The sequence below is a fragment of the Schistocerca piceifrons genome, chromosome 6 (assembly GCF_021461385.2).
Source record: "Schistocerca piceifrons isolate TAMUIC-IGC-003096 chromosome 6, iqSchPice1.1, whole genome shotgun sequence".
Taxonomy (NCBI): domain Eukaryota; kingdom Metazoa; phylum Arthropoda; class Insecta; order Orthoptera; family Acrididae; genus Schistocerca; species Schistocerca piceifrons.
In genome coordinates, this window is record NC_060143.1 from 274,983,614 (window position 1) to 275,003,963 (window position 20,350).

General features: G+C 40.4%; 1 protein-coding gene across 3 annotated transcripts in view; it reads right to left on the reverse strand.

The window, feature by feature from the left end:
* The window catches only part of LOC124803100, a 123,262-nt gene that overhangs the window by 8,198 nt on the left and 94,714 nt on the right, over positions 1-20,350 (reverse strand). For all 3 annotated transcript variants that reach the window (XM_047264255.1, XM_047264257.1, XM_047264256.1), the window contains exons 10-13: positions 15,656-15,817; positions 13,720-13,856; positions 12,115-12,377; positions 3,029-3,133 (exon numbers count right to left, since the gene is read on the reverse strand). In XM_047264255.1, the coding sequence (XP_047120211.1) occupies positions 3,029-3,133; positions 12,115-12,377; positions 13,720-13,856; positions 15,656-15,817 (667 nt within the window). The remainder of the gene's footprint in view (positions 1-3,028; positions 3,134-12,114; positions 12,378-13,719; positions 13,857-15,655; positions 15,818-20,350) is intronic.

A 20,350-nucleotide genomic window follows, 5' to 3' on the forward strand; every position in this document is an offset into this window, starting at 1 on the left:
TGCCAGTACCTCGTCTCCTACCTTCCAAACAGAAGCTCTCCTGCAAACCTTGCAGAACTAGCTCTCCTGAAAGAAAGGATATTGTGGAGACATGGCTTAGCCACAGCCTGGGGGATGTTTCCAGAATGAGATTTTCACTCTGCAGCGGAGTGTGCGCTGATATGAAACTTCCTGGCAGATTAAAACTGTGTGCCAGACCAAGACTCGAACTCAGGAGCTTTGCCTTTCGCGGGCAAGTGCTCTACCAACTGAGCTACCCAAGCACGACTCACACCCCGTCCTCACAGCTTTACTTCTGCCCGTACCTCGTCTCCTACCTTCCAAACTTTACAGAAGCTCTCCTCCGAACCTTGCAGAACTAGCACTCCTGAAAGAAAGGATATTGCGGAGACATGGCTTAGCCATAGCCTGGGGGATGTTTCCAGAATGAGATTGTGCTTGTCTTTTTCCCTCTCTGTCTAACAGCTTAGCCTACACACAAAAATACTTTTAAAGATACCTGTCTGCTGCTCATCATCTCCTCTGTATGTTGAGTATCATTCTACCCTATATAATATTGTTATTCCTTGATCATGGATTTTCGTTGTTTGAGTTTGTCTAGTTTATTCTCTTCCATCATACAAACCAGTTCAGTTTCCCTTTCTTCCTTTTCTTTATTGCATTACATTATTCAGTGTTCATCCTTTTGTTCCTCTACTTCCTTATGTTTATTTCTCACCTGCCAAACCAAACATGCTTTCCTCTCACTTAACAAGCACTCAGTGATTCAGTAACTTCTGAGTCAGCCTGTAGCAATGGTCTCAACCACTTTCAAAACATGGCAACATGCCTATGTTGACCATACGTGCAGCTATGTGTTTGCCACTTCTCACATATATTCATCTAATTTGCACTTAGCAGACACACGTAATACCTACCAACCACCAACATACCTCTATCTTGACAGCTGCTACCCATTTCCCACCAAAAAATCCCTTCCATACAGCCTTGCCACTTGTGATCATTGCATATAGAGTTACAAGAAGTTATTTTTCAGATATGATGAAGCACCCACTGAGACCTTAAAAAGACTGAAATTAGCCTCCCAATCTTGTTCAGAAACAGCTCTCTCACACCTGGTCTCCCAACATACCCACTGACTTACCTGAAAGAAGTCTCTCCTCATGATTCAGTAACATCCAGGACTGGAACACTCTCTGCCAGGGTTCTGACTACCTCTCATTGTCTACTGAAATGAGAAATATTCTCCCTACTATGCTCCTCATCCCTCCCACACTGGTACTCCATTGTGCACATGATCTATCTGATCCATCCCCATTCCACCCTTGCTTCTAAAACGTTGCACCCTGGTTCACACCATGCTTGATAGCCTAGGCCATCTGGATTCTTACCATCAACATCACTTTTTTCTTAAATGAACAGGTGGAAATCTTCCATACAGCACCTCCTTTGTTTATGTAATGACCCCACCACACAACCTGAGCTTAGCCTTTGATAGTTCCTGTCCCCCGTATCTATCCGTTTCCTTGTTACACACACTTTCTGTGCTCCCCAGTACACGCCTGCATAGCTCTTCTCGCTCATCTGCTTCTCTCTTCTCCCACCACTGCTATCACAGCCTCTTGATGCTTCATGTATTAGCCCACCACCCTCTCCCCATGATGTCCCTGCGCACAGCTAGCATTACTGCAACTTCCCACCACCTCTATCCTGTTATCCTCCTCCCCATCACACACCTACAACCACTACCTACCTCAGCTGAGACCACTGCTCACCACTGTTGGGTCTTAGCACTCAGAGACAACAGTCATGTGTGTGTGAATTGTTTGTGTATGTGTTTTTCTATGTATTGAGAAGGACTCTCTCCTATGCTTAGTCCATTTTTAAATGTGTCTATCTGTCACTCAGTGCCTCCTCTATGTTATGAGTATCAGTCTAACATTTCTGATATTTTTGTTAAAGGTGTACTAATATACAGGGTGAATCAAGTAATACATAACACATCTTTTATTTCATGAACAATTACAGATATCATAACGAGGTTTTCAACAAATGAAAGTAGGGTAAGGTGTATGCGCTTTGGTATGTGATAAAGAGTCTTAACTCTTATATCGAATGAGATACTGAAGCAAGTTTCTTTTAAATTTTTTTTATGGAACTGTTTACTTTCCATAATCGCTGTCAGTAGGTCTTGGAAAGACAATTACAGTTATATAGAACTTGTTAATATTGACACAGAAACCTTCCACAAAAGAATTCAAGAAATGCAGGCAGAGTCAATTATTGCAGTGTAATCACCATTAGCAAAGCTCTAATGCCAGGCTCCATTGTTATATGGAGCAAGACAGATCTACACTACTCAGATAAAACTTCATTTCCTGTATGACATAAATACAGGGTCAGCTATGATTTTTGTGTATGGAACTATATTGTATGCTAGCTTCTGGGGCATCATATGGGTCTCAGAGAAACCATTTTAAACATTTGTGCAGTTCCAGGTTTTAGTGGAAACAACTATGGTTATGTCAAGCAGTTGTCCATTTAAACCCTCCCCATTGCTGTTTACTCATCAAAGCTGAAACGGAAATGTTGGCCATTCACACTTCATAAAGACAAACAGCCCTATTTATGGTGAAAGAAACTACTGAATGAGGTTTCTTAGTTTTGAAAAGAAAAAAAAAAAAAAGCCTGACCTGTCTGCCTGAATGCTTCTTAAAGGTAAAACATCTGCTGTCAGACAAATGTCTTTTCAAGCACTTTCAGATGCCATTAATTATGTATATCTTTCCATTTTAAAAAAATTATGCTTGTATCAATATTTTGATCAATACAAGAGTTAAGACTCTTTATCACTTATCAAATTAAGTGCCTCTTTACTTACTATTGTTTCCCCAAATACCTCATTACAATGTCTGCAACCATTTACAAAATAAAAGGGGTGTTATGTCTTACGTGATTCACCCTGTTTATTGTCCACTCCAAGAAACAGAAAGTTTTGAAGAATGAATATGTAGTAAAAATTTCATACTCTTTGAGGCTGCTGAGGAGTTGATGGAAGTGATCAGGCAATATATATCTTCGTAGTGGAGCAATATGCCTTAGTGTCTGCCCATCTTCTGAGAAACCACTGAACCTGTAGACAGAAAAAAGAAGTCATACAAGTTTAAATGAGCGTCAGTTTGCTTATTCCATACATTAAATAAATCTGTTAAATATCTGAGATGTATGGAGAGCAATGGTTTTGTTGTTATTCTATAATTTTTCATTGTGTAGCCTGATAAAATACACAAATTGAGAGGAACTGACAACCTTTAAATTTGTGTTCTATAATGTAAACCAAATGTAATAATTTTTTTTTTTTTTTAATTACTGGTGTGGCGGGCCTCACACTTTTTGTTGTTAGGGTGAAATTGCACTTTTTTCACCATTCAATTTTCCAATTCATGTTGATCTTCTGATGACTTTATTAGATGATAAATGACAGCATCAACTGCAAACAATCCAAAAGGTCTTCACAGTCTGTCTCCTAAATTGTTCATACACATTAAGGATTCTATGGGGAATTCAGGTAGCTTCCTGTCAATGGCCGTGTACTGTAACGAATCTTCCTGGCAGATTAAAACTGTGTGTCGGACCGAGACTCGAACTCGGGACCTTTGCCTCTGCAAGGTTCACAGAAGAGCTTCTGTGAAGTTTGGAAGGTAGGAGACAAGGTACTGGCAGAATTGAAGCTGTGAGAACAGGCCCTGAGCCGTGCTTCGGTAGCTCAGATGATAGAACACTTGCCCACGAAAGGCAAAGTTCCCGAGTTCGATTCTCAGTCCAGCACACAGTTTTAATCTGCCTGGAAGTTTCATATAAGCGCACACTATTCTCGTGTACTGTAACCTTTCTGACAGGAAACCAAGAATCCAGTTGCACAGGTAATACCTGCCTTAAGGAATCGAAAGTTGTGACACATCAGCCAAGACAGCCTGATCTACATTGTGCTTTGCTGTGGAGGCTGTCAATCTAACACTGCATGAATTGGTGGAGGATAACAAGCACACTGGCATACCTGAAAGTGCTTAACATTAAAGCCTACATGAAAATTATAGAAATGTGTTGAAACATGGTAGACAAACATGCTGCATAGGCACACTGTGGGTAAACTTAAAGTTAGCGAAGGCAACATATATACAGTCATAAAAATACAGTAGAAATAAATCTCCTACAAGAGACACATTCTAAAATGGGACTATATATATATCTTTTGAAAAGTAGTGTATATGACTGATGTGAAGGAGACACCAAAATACATGGAAACTGATTATGGAAGAATAAAAAAGGCTACAAAATTTAAATATATATGTCAAATAATACAAACAATACTCTGGCTAAGATGCTAACTTAGTAAGAGCAAGGAAGCTGAAATGGGTCTTCAATTAACAAAAACCTGTATAACAAGAAATCTTTATCCACAAATACAAAACTATGCCATATAACACTGTCATTAGATCAGAATGCCTTTATGCTTCAAAATTCCTTTCATTAAATACAGCCAAACAATTAGATGAAACAGAAAACAAAGAAAGGAAAATAGTCAGGAAAATTAATGCCAGAACATGAGAATTGAAAATGGAAATTAAGAAGTAATAAATAAGTTTATGAATGAATAGAACAAATATTAGACAGAGGAGAAGAGCTGTATTGTATGAGCATCTAAAAAGGCTAGACAAGAAAAGAATAACAAAAAGAATTTTTAACTTTTTTGACAGAAAGCTAAAAACATCAGTTTAACACATTTTCGTTGTATTGATGTTACTGAACAATGTCATAAATAAATACTTGGTTACTATATACAGTCAGTTAAGTTCCATATTTCCATCAATTAATCTATAATACTTTAAACAGTCATATTGTAATTAGAAAATTCTCTCCACACAGAGAATCCAAATTCTAAGGCAAGATTGTATTCGTCCAAGATAGTGAAAGTTATTATGGGCAAGTAAAGAAGTTGAAGAATAAGAATAAGAACAAGAACAAGAGTAAGAAAAAGAATTGGTTAAAGTATTATAAGTAAACTAATGAAAATACAGAAATTAACTGACCTTATGTAGTATTTGAATATTAATTTATGATATTATTCAGTAACATCAATGCAAAACAAATCCTGTGAAAGTAAATGCATTCTGGAATGAGGCTTCAACTCTTCGGTACAGTGTTCATTCATAAGGTTTTTCAAATGATTATTTTATTCTATATATTTTTACCATACTTCGACCCACAGGTGCTTCATCTGTTCAGCACACACTACAGGGACCATGTTGTCAGGGATTTCACATATGCATTGCCCATTTTTGAGGAGATAGCTAATGGTAACCTTTTTGTGATCCTGTTTATGTTCTTTCACCTGTTATATTTACCCTGAGCGGGCCCATACAATATGCTGGTCTACAGTGTTTTGACACTATTCTTCTAATTTTTCATTTATGCTTTATGTTTAACCTGTTCAGATATGCCAGTGTGCTCATTGTCCCCAGCCAAATGATGTGGTGTTATATTTCTGGCTTTCACAGCTGAGCGCAATGTAGATCACGCCTTCCTAACTGGTGTGTCACAAAGTTTAACTGCAGAGATATGCAAACATTGTAATTCTTGTAAGCATTTACGAGACCATTCTGTACATTATAAACACTGTGCTAGAGTATTAGCAATATGATTACAATGCAACCAATTAACTATTTAAAATAATCTTCCAGGCACTGGATGATGATGGTGGAGGTGGTGGTGGTGGTGATGAGGGTTGATGACAGTGACAATAATCACCACCAACACTTCTTTCTTCTACAGTTCTGCATTGTTAAAATTGGCTAGATCTTTTTCTTTAAAGATGTTGGATGCAATCTGTAGCAGCATTAGATTCACCATAAAATCCTACTAAACCAGCTGTTTCTGTGCTGCAACTGGTGAACCACATCCATCCGCAGCTTCTCATGATGTGACTTGCATACAAAGTAAAACAGATGGTGGAGAGTCCTCTTCTCATTATCATGTTCGCACAATCCACAGTATGCATTTGGAATACCCACAGAAACTGAATACATCACCTACAGCATCACTTATCCATCTATGAAATTGAGCCACATGTTTTAGGCAGGTACTGGAACAAGGGAAATACCTCAGTGGTAGAAGGCTCCTGATTTGCTTTGACTCCCTTAATCTCTTACAGACAATTCAGCATGTGTACTCAGGGTATAAATCAATCCTCATGGTATAGGCACTGTTTGTATAGCAACATAGTCTTTTATAGCCGAGTCCACTTCAGTGAAATTCTTTGCGGTGTGTGTCCATATTAGCCTATGATAAAACAACCAATGTTTCATTTACTGTTGTCAGTATATTTCATCAATGTGATTGTGATTGTCATTTCTGCTTCACATATGCTATTTGGTCCTGCTGCTTCAGTGAGCATTACTGGAAGCACTGGCATACTGCCGTAACTGGATGACAGGCTCAAGACTGAGGGATATCAGATGTTTATTGCTAGAAATATTTCACATCAATTTTCACCAGTTACCGTCAGCAACCAGTGCTATTGCTAAGAAAATTTTATGTTTATTTTTATTGGTTGTCATCAGTGCCATCATGATCTAATGATACCTCCAACCTCCAGTATTTTGTTTAAAAGATACAGTGGGACTGGTCCACATGCATTCAGCCTGCTGGCTTGCAGTAACTGGCAATCACGACAGAAAACACCTGAAGCTCTCCCCATAGTTCATAGCAACTGGCTGCATTGCTACTCTGACAGCCTTAATGAATTTTCACTTGTGGCAAATGGCCATCTGACTGAAATACTTTTTCTCATGGCTCAGTTGATTTAGTTTACTGATTACACAGTATATATAATGCTTGTGCTCCATAATATGTGTCTTTGGATAGATAAAAAAACCTACTCACCAAGCAGTGGCAGGGGAACACACACAAAAGGGTTTAACTTTTACAAGCTTTTGGAGACAGTGGCTCCTTCTTCTGGCGGGAGAGTTGAAGGGGAAGGAAGAGGGGTGAAGGAAAAGGACTGGAGAGGTTTAGGGAAAGGAGTACAGTTCAGAAAAGTCACCCAGAACCTCGGGTCAGAGGAAACTTACCAGACAGGGTGAGAATGAAAGACTGATTGTTGTGGACTGCACCGTACGAGATTTGAAAACCTGAGAGCTTAAAGGTGGAAGACAGAGTAATATGCAAGACAGAGATTACTAGTAAAATACCATCCATGAGTTAATAAGAGTGAAAAGCTAAGTGCATTGTATGTAACAGAGGTGGGAGGAGAGAGAATGAAAAATAGATGTCAGAAAATGAAAGATGTAGAAAACTAAAAGGGAGTGAAGAATAAAGTAGTTACCATGAAGAAATATTAAAATGGAAGGAATTAATTTAAATTAAGGCCAGGTGGGTGACGAAAACCGAGGACATGTTGCAGTGCTAGTTCCCACCTATGGACTTCTGAGAACTGGTGTCTGGCGGAAGAACCCAAATGGTGCGTGTGGTGAAACGGGCACCAAGGTCACATTGTACAGCATGCTCTGCAGTGGGCATTGTTTATTGCCTGTATACCCCTGCCTATACCTATTTATCCTGACTGATAACAAGTTGGTAGTCATGCCAATGTAAAAGGCCAAACAGTATTTACATAACAGCTGGTATATGACCTGTCATTTGATAGTATAGGTTTGGCCAGTTACAAGGTTGGAATAGGTGGTGGTAGGAAGTGCATAGGGCACATTCTACAGTGGCAATGGTCATAGGGGTAGGAGCCATAGGGAGATGGGTGTAGAAGGAGATAGGGTCTGACAAGGATATTGTGGAGATTGGGAGGGCAATGAAAAGCTATTCTAGGTGTGGTGGGCAATATCTTAGACAGAAAGGATCTCATTTCATGGCATAATTTTAGGAAGTCACGGCCTTGTCAAAGTAGCTGACAAGGATAATACTGTGTGACAAGGGGTGTGCTCTGAAGTTGTTTTTTGGAGGTATCAGCAGTACCAGGATGGGATGTAATGGCCTGGGAAATCTGCTTTTGAACTAGGCTGTTGGGATAATGACGTCCAGTGAAGGCTGAAGTGAGAGTGATGGTGTACTGCTATAAAGAGTCTGCATCTGAACAAATATGTTTGCCTCGAATGCCAAGCCTGTATGGGAGGGAACGTTTGACATGGAAAGAATGGCAACTGTCAAAATGTAAGTACAGTTTTTTGTTAGTAGGTTTGATGTGGATGGATGTGTGTAGCTGACCTTTGGTGATGATGAGATGAACATCAAGGAAAGTGGCATGGTATCTGGAACAGGCCCGTGTGAAATTTAATTAGGAGAAGGTATTTAGACATTTTTGAAATTTTTAATATCAGCCTCACCATGAATCCATACAGCAAAGATGTCATCAATGTATCCAAACTAAACCAGGGGCTGAAGGCTTATGAATTCCAGGAAAGCCCTCTCCAAGCAACCCATGAAAAGATTGCCATAGGAAGAAGCCATCCTGGTTCCTATGGCCATACCCCTGATCTGTTTGTATGTCAGCCCCTCAAAGGTGAAGTAATTGCTGGTAAGTATGAAGTTGATTAAAGTGAGCAAGAAGGATATCATGGGTTTGGAATCAGGTGGGTGTTGACTAAGAAAATGTTCAGAAGCAGATAGACCATGTATGTAAATGATGATTCCATCATTATCCTTCCACAGACGAAGAATCTACCACAGTGGTACTTGATCAACAGGATTATGTTAGTGAAGGTCTATGTACAGCATCTGCCATCAAGAGCACATTCCTGGGATTCAAACTAACCTCCAGTCCTTCCTAAAAACCTCAGGCCCCTCACAAGGACTTACACCTCAATCCATAGAACTTCTTACCTCACCCAAACGAATCACCTCCAACTTTTACGTTCTTCCTAAAGTCCACTAAGCCAACCATCTTGGCTGTCCCAGAGTTTCTAGCTGCAAAGCACCCACCAAATGGATATCTGCCTTAGTTGATCAACACCTGCAACCCATAGTACAAAGACCCCCCCCCCATATTGAAGATACCAACCAATTCCTAGATCATCTGAAATCTGTGACCATCCTGCTCCCACCACACATGTCCACAGCTCGTGGTCTGGTGGCTAGCGTCCCGGGTTCGTTTCCCGGCCGGGTTGGGGATTTTCTCTGCCCGGGGAATGAGTGTTTGTGTTGTCCTTATTATTTCATCATCATCCTCTTCATCTTTTGTGATTCGATTGCGGAAAAAAAAAATGGGCTGTGTAAGAATTTGGACTTTGTACAGGCGCTGATGACTGTGCAGTTGAGCACCCCACAAACCAAACATTATCATCAACCACCAAATACCTTGCTTATCACCATTGATGCCATCTCCCTCTGTACCAACACCCCCACTTACATGGTCTGTCTGCTGCTGAACATTTCCTCAGTCAATGCGCACCTGATTCCAAACCCATGACATCTTTCCTGGCCAACTCAACCAACTGTATACTTACCGACAATTACTTTACTTTCAAAGTGCAGATATACAAAAAGATCAGGGGTACAGCCATGGGAACCAGGATGGCTCCTTCCAGTACCAATCTTTTCATGGGTTGCTTGGACAAGGCTCTCGTGGGATCCATAAGCCTTCAGCCCCTGGTTTGGTTTAGGTACACTGGCGACATCTTTGCTGTAGGGACTCACGCTGAGGCTGATCTGTAAAAATTTCTCTAATTTCTAAATAACTTCTCCTAATTAAATTTCACATGGTCCTGTTCCAAATACCATGCCACTCTCCTTGATGTTCATCTGATCATCGCCAAATTCAACTACACACTTCCATCTGCATCAAACCTACTAACAAAAAACTGTACTTTTCCATGTCATAAGTTCCCTCCCATACAGGCTTGGCATTCAAGGCAAACAAATTTTGTTCAGATGCAGACTCTTTATAGCAATACACCATCACTCTCACTTCAGCCTTCACTGGACGTCATTATCCCAACAGCCAAGTTCAAAAGCAGATTTCCCAGGCCATTGCATCCAATCCTGGTACTGCTGATCCCTCCACAAAACAACTTCAGAGCTTACTCCTTGTCACACAGTACTATCCTTGTCTTGAATGTATTAATCAGCTACTTTGACAAGGCCATGACTTTCTAAAATCGTGCCATGAATTGAGATCCATTCTGTCTGAGATATTGTCCACCACAACTAGAATAGCTTTTCATCACCCTCCCAATCTCCAAGATATCCTTGTCAGACCCTACCTCCTTCTGCACCCATCTTCCTGTGGGCCCTACTCCTGTGACCATCGCCACTCCAAAACTTGCCCCATGCACTTCCTACCACCACCTATTCCAGCCTTGTAACTGGCAAAACCTATACTATTGAAGGCAGAGCCACATTTGAAATGACAGGTAATATACCAGCTGTTATGTAAACACTGTTTAGCCTTTTACATCAGCATTACTACCACCGCATCATCAATCAGGATGAATGGATAAAGGCAGAGGCAGTATGCAGGCAACACACAATATCCTGTTGCAAAACATGCTGCACAACATGACCTTGTTGCCTGTTTCACCACACGCACCATCTGGATTATTCCCCCAGACACCAGTTTCTCAGAACTCTGCAGGTGGGAACTTTAGGAGTAAAGGAGAACATTAACCAAATAGCAGAAGTGTTGAGTAATTGACAGGCTCACAAGAAAGAGAAGGGAAACCTGCTAGCTTTCAGATTAAATTCTTTCTTGAGCTGGAGTACGCGCACACACACACACACACACACACACACACACACACACACACAAATTAGGCCCCCTTGATGCAGCAATTATGGGGTAGTATTCACATGCTTTTTAAATTCTATACTCTTCACAGGGAGTTATAAAAACGTTTGGCAGTATGTTCAGGACACTGAAGAAGATACTGTACAATTGACTAATAGAACAAATGCTTCAAAGGCTATCATCCAGTAATGAACTGACAATATTATATATTAACAGATCACCAGAAAAACAGGTGTAACTAACATAGTCGCCCATATATATCTTATTTTTTAATCAGACCCCATTCACACTATAACACTGGGAAAATTTAGTTGCCTGGGACAAAGTAGCCATGTGTGTGCACATGCCCGCACATGTGCAAGCATATTTTCTTTATTATTTAGCTCTAAAGAGCCCACTGGTGAAAATCTCAGCAATGTGTTGAGTCTCGTTTATGTGACTATTGATTTCTCAATGGCTCAAGTATACAGTGAGTGGTTGACTTTACTGTTTAATTATTTATTTTTTTAATCTAAAAAAAGATGTGTAAGACCTATAGATAAAAAACGATAATAATCATTATCTGTATCCTATGAAATTAATGGCAAAATACGTTTTGTTTGTGAGTGTGTTGTACCTTTATTTGGGATTTTTCTGTATTAATTTTTGGATTCTTACAGAAATGTTATTATACAACTATGAAATGCACTTTCAGTTACTTTTAATTTATTTTGGGTGTGCACAGAAGTACAAAGTAAAAAATTGGTAACTTGAACTTTCTATTATTATTAATGTTCAAAACTGTGTAAATGATTTGCAGTTCTACAGTTAATCTAGATGCAAAACTCATGCTTGGTTATGCTCCTAGGCTTTTGTGGTCTGAGTCAATTCCCTTAAAATTGTTCTGGGTTGTAGACCATATCATATTGTAAAATGATAAACCAACATTTTGGTCATTATTTCTAGTGGTCTTTCTCAAGGCATGTAAATGCAACATGCAATAATGTCCAAAAAATTGTTTTTATCATTTTACAATGTGACCTTATCTAGAACCCAGAAGAATTTTTATGGAAACTCATACTGAAGCGTTTACAGTGAATTCAGTCACCATAGCAATTCTGGTTGTATGCAGCAATCCTTGTGAATAACTTACAAATAAAGTTCCAAATGCAAGAGCAGAGGGAACTGCTGGGAATTTGATTGCATACTTGAAAACTTTCTATTTATGTGCGAACACTGACATAGAGCTCCCCATGTCTTCAACTTTTCAACAGAAGCACTGTACACTACATGTGAAATACTACTTTAAAGTAATTATTTATATTATTAGAAGTGGATAATACCTTACAACAAAAATCTTCTTGTAAACATTCCTTTGTATATTGTTGGTTATCATCTGAAGTGCATACGTAAACAGATCGCTATTTGGCCTTGGCTGAAAATAGTTTATGATATAATTGTTCTCCAGAGCATTCTGGTGTAACACTGCACTTGTACTATCAACAATTATTATCACAGTATCATCTTCAGACAACAGCCTTTGAATCCATTCTTGCCGGCCAATAGCAATTTCATTCCACTGATGTGGGTCAAAGACATCGCAAACCTGAAAGAGCACATCTGAACTTTACTTATATCCAATAAACATTATATTAACCTCTCTATAAGATAATTTTTTTCCACATGCTTGAAGGCTCTCCTTTAAGTTAAAGTTTACATTTTGTTGAAAAAACAATATGATGTAATGGTTTCTGTATACAGTGTAGCTATGTCCAGGCTCTTTAAAAAAATGTAAATCTTACATCTTTTTCAACCATAGTTCACAAGTACTGCAATCATAATTTTGTATCCTACCCAACACACAAAGGGTCTCAGATTATCCTTACATTTCTCATGCTACCAGATTCATATTCCTTGGCTCACACCACTTGATCAACCCTGGCCCTTGACCTGTCCAACCCACCAACCGGTCACAACCAATCCAAAGTCCATAATAATAATAATAATAATAATAATAATAATAATAATAATAATAATAATAAAGATTTTATTGTCTTTAGGCCATTACAGCAATTGACAATGTCAAATGAAGTTACAATTGCATTTTACAGTTGAAGAATTAATTGATATCATAGAATGGGTGGGCAATAAACCATTCATGCAGTCTTTCTTTGAATGTATGTTCAGGAAGATCCTGTATAGCATGTGGCAGCTTATTAAATAGTTTGTGCCCTGTGACTTCATAGCTATTTATTGATTTTGATAGTCTGTGGTAAGGCGTGTATATGTGTTTGATGCTTCTTGTGTTGTAACAATGTACATTTTCTCTACGTTTCAAATCTTGTAGGTTCTTCTTCGTAAAGATTAAGACATTGTATATATAGAGGTTTATTACTGTCATAATTTTTTGTTTAGTAAATAAGGGTTTGCAGTGAGCCGTATGTGAAAAATTTGTAATTATCCTAATGGCTTTCTTCTGCAATAATAGGATGTCATGTATATGACTACAGTTACCCCATAGGATATTATACTTTGGAAAACTGCAAAATAAGATGATCTGATGTATGTTTCAGGTACACAATTTCTGAGTTGTCTTAATAAATAAATTACTCTAGATAGCTTAAATAAACTCCCAGGAATTTAACAGAACTAGGGTCATCAGATAGTGGCTTGTCTCTTAGAGTGAAGATTTCTTCGATCTCATGACAGGAGGAGATTCATGACACCTTTCAGGTCTGCTGTATTAGATTCTCTTTCTCGTAACTCCATAGAGTGCTGTGATTTAAACTGTGTCATATGACAATATTTTGAGTGTTTTAGAATGTCATCTGAAAGCTGTGACTTTTTTCCTTATTCTTATGTATAAATTTAATGACTTTGCCCTCAGTATTTAACAAAAGATATTCTTCACCATCCTTGTAGTAAATACTTGTTTGCTTTCAACTTACCTCCCACGAAGACACCTTCTGGAGTATTTTTCTAAATGTAGTCATTAGATCCATAAAAGGTGAACAATCACATGCATACAAAAGCAGAATTTTATCTCTTGGAAATATTCTGGGCGTCCAGTGTGGCTTGGTGCCCCCTAAGAATTAAAGATGAGCATTAAGTATGTAAGAATATAATAAAATGAATATAATAGAGGGAAACATTCCAAGTGGGAAAAATATATCTAAAAACAAAGATGATGTGACTTACCAAAAGAAAGCGCTGGCAGGTCGATAGACAAACAAACAAACAAACAAATTTTGTGAATTTTGTGTGTATGTTTGTGTTTGTTTGTGTGTCTATCGACCTGCCAGCACTTTCTTTTGGTAAGTCACATCATCTTTGTTTTTAAAATATAATAAAATATGTACATGAAATAATATATTTGGAAAATAATAGAATACTGCTGTAGGTGGTGAGGGAAAACATGAATAAACAATTCCTAATTTTACATCAGTTTTGAAGCCCAATAATAATAGGAAAGAAGACTGCTCTGCACCTTTGATCACTTACAGTATGATGAAAGACAAATTTCCCTTCTTTTCAGGATTTTTAATCTTTACTTTTTCTTTCTGAAAAGAATATATTGCTACTCACCATAAAGACGACCCATTGACTTGCAGTGCGCACAATGAAAAGGCTGTTACACATTAAAAGCTTTCGGCCAAAGCCTTATTCAGCAATGAACACACACACACACACACACACACACACACACACACACACACACACACACACACACACACATACACTCAAGCCTGTCTGCAAGCCAACAGGTTATTTTTATGGTGAGTAGCAATCTACCTTTTTCCTAATATTGTTGATATTCCAACCTGGAATTTCCAGTGTTAGATTTTGACTTTTCTTTTTCAGTTTTCTATCTCTCCTTCTCATTATATTGAATATTTCAAATGATATGTCTTCTTTTGCATTTTATAGGTTGTGTGACAGGTTCTTATAGGGAGTCAAAGCAGGAGGTGAGAAGACACTCTGTCTTAAACAATATTGCTATTCTTTCCTTCTTTTCGATTTCTGGTAAAAGAGGACCTTAGTACAAAATTATTACATATAATATCTCAAAATATATTTGGCAGCCATTATTAAGCAACTAGGCATGGAACATGATTGACAGATCTTTCTTCTAGTGCACTGCTGCAAAAATCTGGCACTAAACCATCATCTGATGTTTACAAAATATTAAAAAATTAAAGCGGAACAAGTCTCTCTGAATGTTTATGTTGAACTATCTATCATTAGTTTAATGGTTGTTACAATCTCCACCATCTACCAACTTTAACTTATTAAATGTAATTGGATAGATAAAAATCTACTCACCACATCTACTCACCAAGCAGTGGGAGGAGGAACCACATATAAAAGGTATTACTACAGGCAAGCTTTTGGAGCCAGTGGGTCCTTCTTCTGGCAGAAGGCTTGAAACGAAAGGAAGAGGGATGAAGAAAAGGGGCTGGTGAGGTTTAGGAAAAGGGTAGAGTTCACATTAGTCACCCCAAACCCTGGGTCGGAGGAGACTTACTGGATGGGATGAGAGGGAAAGAGTGATTGTCATTCCTTCTCATCCTGTGCAGTAAGTCTCTCCTGACCAAGGGTTCAGGGAGACTTTTCAAAACTCTACCCCTCTAAACCCCAAATGTCCTTTTCCTTAACCACTCTTCCTTCCCCTTTAACCCTTCTGCTTGAAGAAGGAGCCACTGTCTCTGTAAGCTTGCAAAGAGTCACGCCTTTTAAATGTGTATTCTCCTGCCACTGCTTGGTGAGTAGATTTTTATCTATCCAATTACATTATAACTTTAACTTATTTGTCATAATGACACTGATGGATACAGAAAATATATGCAGGTAAGTGTAAAAATAATACCTTTTAGAGAAACTAACCTTCATTATAAGACAGGTATCTCCTAAAATATTTCACAGCATGTATGACGGCAGCAAAAAAGGCAAGTGAAGCAGCTGCCCCCAAACCAATGTAGATGTAAAAAATACTGCTATCAGGCGACACGTCAGGAATTTCAGTAGGAGCTACTCCCTTAGCAGCCACTGAAAATGAAACAAATCAGTTTAAGGTTCATTAAAATAACCTACACATACAGACTATAACAGAAGGAAAATCAAATGTGTTCACTGTAATGGAAGAGGTCAGTGTACCACTTTCATTATATACTGGACTACTTGATATGATCAAAAAGAACTACAGCACTTGACAAACAAATATTTTTCATGGATTATAATAACTTTGAGGATTCTTTTTTAAGTGAACAAATGGTAAAATAATATGTTATCCTTATCCAGTTATAAAAAATTAAAACGTCTTATTCTTAACTATAAAGCCAAATATACAAAACATTTCCTAAATGACAAAGAGTCATTCAAATAAGTAATAATTATTCTCATTAATGTTATTTCTATAATTTATGATCATTGATTTAGAGAGATCCACTTCAGTTGCACTAATTATTTATTCAGACCATGGCCGGTTTTGGGATTTTAAATCCCATCTTCAGGTTTATGAAATCATTGTATTGGTAACACATAACAAGCAGTCGGGCCAATCAGTGCAAGAGCTCCAATCACTGCATGTTGGCAGAAACTATCTGCCACCAGGCAGTAGTGAAAGTAGGGGCTTGCTTTCTTACCATGCTGTTGCCTGGTGGTGGACAGTTTCCACTAACATGCAGTGACTGGAGCTCTTGCCCTGACTGGCCCAACTGCTTGTTACGTGTTACCAATACAATAATTTATTAAACACAAAGATTCCATGACTTACCAAACGAGAAAGCACTGGCAGACAGACACAATAAAAAATTTTGTTTGTGTGTTTTTTTTAATTGTGTCTGTCTGCCAGCGCTTTCCCGTTTTTTTATTATGTCTGTCTGCTAGCGCTTTCCCGTTTGGTAAGTTGATGTGCCTCACCAAATGAAAGCACTGGCAGGTTGATAGACACACAAACAAACACAAACATACACACAAAATTCAAGCTTTCGCAACCGACGGTTGCTTCATCAGGAAAGAGGGAAGGAGAGGGAAAGACGAAGGGATGTGGGTTTTAAAGAAGAGGGTAAGGTGTCATTCCAATACCAGGAGCAGAAAGACTTACCTTGGGGGAAAAAAAGATGATGTGACTTACCAAACGAAAGCGCTGGCACGTCGATAGACACACAAACAAACACAAACATACACACAAAATTCAAGCTTTCACAACAAACTGTTGCCTCATCAGGAAAGAGGGAAGGAGAGGGAAAGACGAAAGGATGTAGGTTTTAAGGGAGAGGGTAAGGAGTCATTCCAATCCCGGGAGCGGAAAGACTTACCTTAGGGGGAAAAAAGGACGGGTATACACTCGCACACACACACACACACACACACACACACACACACACACACACACATATCCATCCACACATATACAGACACAAGCAGGCATATACAGAGGCAAAGAGTTTGGGCAAGCTTGAATTTTGTGTGTATGTATGTGTCTGTGTTTCTATCGACCTGCCAGCGCTTTCGTATGGTAAGTCACTTCATCTTTGTTTAAAACAAAGATGAGGTGACTTACCGAACAAAAGCGCTGGCAGGTCGATAGACACACAAACAAACACAAACATACACACAAAATTCAAGCTTTCGCAACAAACTGTTGCCTCATCAGGAAAGAGGGAAGGAGAGGGGAAGACAAAAGGAAGTGGGTTTTAAGGGAGAGGGTAAGGAGTCATTCCAATCCCGGGAGCAGAAAGACTTACCTTAGGGGGAAAAAAGGACAGGTATACACTCGCACACACGCACATATCCATCCACACATACAGACACAAGCAGACATATTTAAAGACAAAGAGTTTGGGCAGAGATGTCAGTCGAGGTAGAAGTGTAGAGGCAAAGAAGTTGTTGAAAGACAGGTGAGGTATGAGTGGCGGCAACTTGAAATTAGCGGAGATTGAGGCCTGGCGGATGACGAGAAGAGAGGATATACTGAAGGGCAAGTTCCCATCTCCGGAGTTCGGATAGGTTGGTGTTGGTGGGAAGTATCCAGATAACCCGGACGGTGTAACACTGTGCCAAGATGTGCTGGCCGTGCACCAAGGCATGTTTAGCCACAGGGTGATCCTCATTACCAACAAACACTGTCTGCCTGTGTCCATTCATGCGAATGGACAGTTTGTTGCTGGTCATTCCCACATAGAATGCATCACAGTGTAGGCAGGTCAGTTGGTAAATCACGTGGGTGCTTTCACACGTGGCTCTACCTCTGATCGTGTACACCTTCCGGGTTACAGGACTGGAGTAGGTGGTCGTGGGAGGGTGCATGGGACAGGTTTTGCATCGGGGGTGGTTACAAGGATAGGAGCCAGAGGGTAGGGAAGGTGGTTTGGGGATTTCGTAGGGATGAACTAACAGGTTACGAAGGTTAGGTGGACGGCGGAAAGACACTCTTGGCGGAGTGGGGAGGATTTCGTGAAGGATGGATCTCATTTCAGGGCAGGATTTGAGGAAGTCGTATCCCTGCTGGAGAGCCACATTCAGAGTCTGGTCCAGTCCTGGAAAGTATCCTGTCACAAGTGGGGCACTTTTGTGGTTCTACTGTGGGGGATTCTGGGTTTGAGGGGACGAGGAAGTGGCTCTGGTTATTTGCTTTTGTACCAGGTCGGGAGGGTAGTTGCGGGATGCGAAAGCTGTTTTCAGGTTGTTGGTGTAATGATTCAGGGATTCCGGACTGGAGCAGATTCGTTTGCCACGAAGACCTAGGCTGTAGGGAAGGGACCGTTTGATGTGGAATGGGTGGCAGCTGTCATAATGGAGGTACTGTTGCTTGTTGGTGGGTTTGATGTGGACAGACGTGTGAAGTTGGCCATTGGACAGGTGGAGGTCAACGTCAAGGAAAGTAGCATGGGATTTGGAGTAAGACCAGGTGAAACTGATGGAACCAAAGGAGTTGAGGTTGGAGAGGAAATTCTGGAGTTCTTCTTCACTGTGAGTCCAGATCTTGAAGATGTCATCAATAAATCTGTACCAAACTTTGGGTTGGCAGACTTGGGTAACCAAGAAGGCTTCCTCTAAGCGACCCATGAATAGGTTGGCGTACGAGGGGGCCATCCTGGTGCCCATGGCTGTTCCCTTTAATTGTTGGTATGTCTGGCCCTCAAAAGTGAAGAAGTTGTGGGTCAGGATGAAGCTGGCTAAGGTGATGAGGAAAGAGGTTTTAGGTAGGGTGGCAGGTGATCGGCGTGAAAGGAAATGCTCCATCGCAGCGAGGCCCTGGACGTGCGGAATATTTGTGTATAGGAACGTGGCATCAATGGTTACAAGGATGGTTTCCGGGGGTAACAGATTGGGTAAGGATTCCAGGCGTTCAAGGAAGTGGTTGGTGTCCTTGATGAAGGATGGGAGACTGCATGTAATGGGTTGAAGGTGTTGATCTACGTAGGCAGAGATACGCTCTGTGGGGGCTTGGTAACCATCTACAATGGGGCGGCCGGGATGATTGGGTTTGTGGATTTTAGGAAGAAGGTAGAAGGTAGGGGTGCGGGGTGTCAGTGGGGTCAGGAGGTTGATGGAGTCAGGTGAAAGGTTTTGCAGGGGGCCTAAGTTTCTGAGGATTCCTTGAAGCTCCGCCTGGACATCGGGAATGGGGTTACCTTGGCAAACTATGTATGTGGTGTTGTCTGAAAGCTGACGCAGTCCCTCAGCCACATACTCCCGACGATCAAGTACCACGGTCGTGGAACCCTTGTCCGCCGGAAGAATGACGATGGATCGGTCAGCCTTCAGATCACGGATAGCCTGGGCTTCAGCAGTGGTGATGTTGGGTGTAGGATTAAGGTTTTTTAAGAAGGACTGAGATGCAAGGCTGGAAGTCAGAAATTCCTGGAAGGTTTGGAGAGGGTGATTTTGAGGAAGAGGAGGTGGGTCCCGCTGTGACGGAGGACGGAACTGTTGGTGTACGCCAACCTATTCATGGGTCGCTTAGAGGAAGCCTTCTTGGTTACCCAAGTCTGCCAACCCAAAGTTTGGTACAGATTTATTGATGACATCTTCATGATCTGGACTCACAGTGAAGAAGAACTCCAGAATTTCCTCTCCAACCTCAACTCCTTTGGTTCCATCAGTTTCACCTGGTCCTACTCCAAATCCCCTGCTACTTTCCTTGACGTTGACCTCCACCTGTCCAATAGCCAACTTCACACGTCCGTCCACATCAAACCCACCAACAAGCAACAGTACCTCCATTATGACAGCTGCCACCCATTCCACATCAAACGGTCCCTTCCCTACAGCCTAGGTCTTTGTGGCAAACGAATCTGCTCCAGTCCGGAATCCCTGAATCATTACACCAACAACTTGAAAACAGCTTTCGCATCCCGCAACTACCCTCCCGACCTGGTACAAAAGCAAATAACCAGAGCCACTTCCTCGTCCCCTCAAACCCAGAATCCCCCACAGAAGAACCACAAAAGTGCCCCACTTGTGACAGGATACTTTCCAGGACTGGACCAGACTCTGAATGTGGCTCTCCAGCAGGGATACGACTTCCTCAAATCCTGCCCTGAAATGAGATCCATCCTTCACGAAATCCTCCCC